General features: G+C 38.1%; 1 protein-coding gene across 1 annotated transcript in view; it reads left to right on the plus strand.

Moving 5' to 3' along the window:
- The window catches only part of Cenpi (centromere protein I), a 55,244-nt gene that overhangs the window by 41,893 nt on the left and 10,724 nt on the right, over window positions 1-2,627 (plus strand). The window contains 1 exon segment of the mRNA XM_031368296.1: window positions 1,651-1,775. Within this exon segment, the coding sequence (XP_031224156.1) occupies window positions 1,651-1,775 (125 nt within the window).

A 2,627-nucleotide genomic window follows, 5' to 3' on the forward strand; every position in this document is an offset into this window, starting at 1 on the left:
ATAGAGCAAGTGTTTTTTCATCCGAACAACTGACTTAGATAGAACAGGTATAGAAGAAAATCTGGTTAGTTTTATTTCCAGTGCCACATTAATATATATTGACCTTATAAACAAGCTGGTCCTAGGTAAAAGTCTATGTCTAGCACCATGTTTTTGTTCATCTATGTTCATTCCTGTCCCCTGGCATAATAAAAGAAAATGTTATCTTGCTTCTTCAGATTTATACTCCTGATTTTGAACTACTTGATTTTTTTCTGGTACCTAGTAGTTTTATACTTGTAGTCCTTTTGTTGTTTTATAGAATTTGACATGGACAAAACTCTCACCACCACAAAGTCCCTGTTACAGACTTCCTTTCCCCAGTTTTGTATTTTCATTCACTAATACCTAGTTGGTTTTCCTTTCTTTTTGAGGTAGGTCTCATGGAGGCTAGGGTGGTCACAGATTGGATGTGTAACCAAGTGTCTGTTGGGTTTCTATTGCTATAATAAAACACCACAACCAAAAACAACTTGAGGAGCAAGGATTTATTTCAGTTTACATGTCCTAATTACAGTCCATCATGAAGGGAATATAGGGCAGGATACTCAAGGTAGGAACTGAAGCAAAGGCCATGGAGGGTCAGTGCTTACTGGCTTGCTCCTCAGGACTTGCTCAGCCTGCTTTTTTTATGGCATGCAAGACCACTATGTCACTACCCACAGGGAGCTGGGCCCTTCCATATTGATCAAGAACATGCTCCACAGGGTTGCCAGTTTGGTGGGCCTCTTTTTCTCATTTGAGGTTCACTATTCCCAAATGACTCTAGCCTATATCATGTTAATGTAAAACTAGCCAGCACACAGGATCATCTGACCCTCTCACCTGGTATCCCGAGATTAAAGGCTTGCATCACCATTCCTAGTCTGTATGGTGCAGCACATTGAAACTAGGGCCTTGTTTGTGCTAGGCAAACATTCTGCCTACTGACACACATATCTCCAGCCTTTATTACATGTTTGCTTTTAGAAGAATGTGTTCCTTTGTTTTTCCGGTTGCCAGCTAACTGATTATGGTAAATAAATATTGGAGAAACTTGGGGAAAAAGAAATAATTCCTTACTCTAACATGTTCTTCCAGTGCTATGATGAATTTTAAAATGTATTTTTTTATTTGTATGGGTGTTTTGCCTGCACTAACATCTGTACATTATATGCCACAGAGGCAAGAAGAGGGCATCAGATCCCCGGCACTGGAATTCTAGATGGTTGTGAGCCACCATATGGGTGCTGGGTCCTCTGGAAGACTAGCTAGTGCTCTTAACCACTGAGCCATCTCCCCGGTGCCATAATAAATATAATACTTGTTGAGGCAGGATCTCACTGGAAAGCCTTGGCTGACCTTAAACTCAGAGAATTACCTCCCTCTGCTTCCTAAATGCTGGGATTAAAGGCGTGCACCACTCGGCCTACCTAAATGAAATATTTTAATAATGGTCTTAGAAATAATTTTGAGTAAAGGTTGGTGTTTGATGAGTTGTATTTTAAACACACCAATAGCAACCCTTTTTATTTAGGAATTAGATAGGTTCAAATGTAATGATTATTTGTGTAAACTTTATTGGTTAATGGCCAGTAATCTCTATATTAATATTAATATTCTTTCCAAAAGGTGTGTGACATATATATAAATTATGACCTTCCATTAGTGGTATTGTTTCCTCCTGTGATCTTCCATTCTGCACTCCTAAGCCTGGATGCCACCATCTTGAACCAACTCTGTTACATTATGTACAGGTACAAGCTTCCTTCTCTCTTCATCATTTAATTATAATAAAATTTCTATCAATTTTCTGCCAGGGTCTTTGGAAATGAGAAATATGGCTTTTGGGGTATATGACTTTGTAATATAAGGCTATGATAGCTACGATATTGTTCTTATTATTTAAAATTTGATTGAAGAATACTCATTGTACATAGTTTTCAATTTCCTCTGTAGGGTATATGGAATTAAAAGTCTTTGTTATGGATTGGTTTGTTTTGTAGTGTTGCTGTTGCAGTCAGCTTTGTTAATTAAAATTTTCACGTTAAAGAAAAATTAATTATTTGTTGATAACTGTTGAAGTGTATGTAGTTTTTCTAGTAAAAGAACATTTTCTAAGGACATGTTCACTGCAGAGCATCACGCTCCTTGGTTGGATTTGCTCCTGCATGCCTTCTGTTTTCCCCCTTCTGGCTAGTCTACCTCCATTCCCCAGGAGTGCTTCTGTTTTCTTATCACGTGGATATATAAGTGATATTGTCTGTCTATGTACAATATTGGATCCACAAATGAGAGAAAACATAATATTTCTCTCTCTGACTCTGCCATATTTAACTTGATAAGTGATTTCAAGGTATCTTATGGAGGTTTCTTTTTTCTTTTTTTTTATGAGTTTCTTTATTTACATGTCATACGATATCTCCTTTCCCAGTTTCCCTTCCAAAAAAAAATTTTTTAAAATTAAAAAACAACAACAAAAACAAAGCCCTGTTCCCCCCCGCCCCCACTCGCCACCCTTCCCTCTCCTGCTTACTGGCCCTGACATTCCCCTACACTGGGGCATAGAACCTTTACAGGACCAAGGGCCTCTCCCTTATGGAGTTTTT

The sequence above is a fragment of the Mastomys coucha genome, chromosome X, assembly GCF_008632895.1.
Source record: "Mastomys coucha isolate ucsf_1 chromosome X, UCSF_Mcou_1, whole genome shotgun sequence".
In the NCBI taxonomy this organism is placed as follows: domain Eukaryota; kingdom Metazoa; phylum Chordata; class Mammalia; order Rodentia; family Muridae; genus Mastomys; species Mastomys coucha.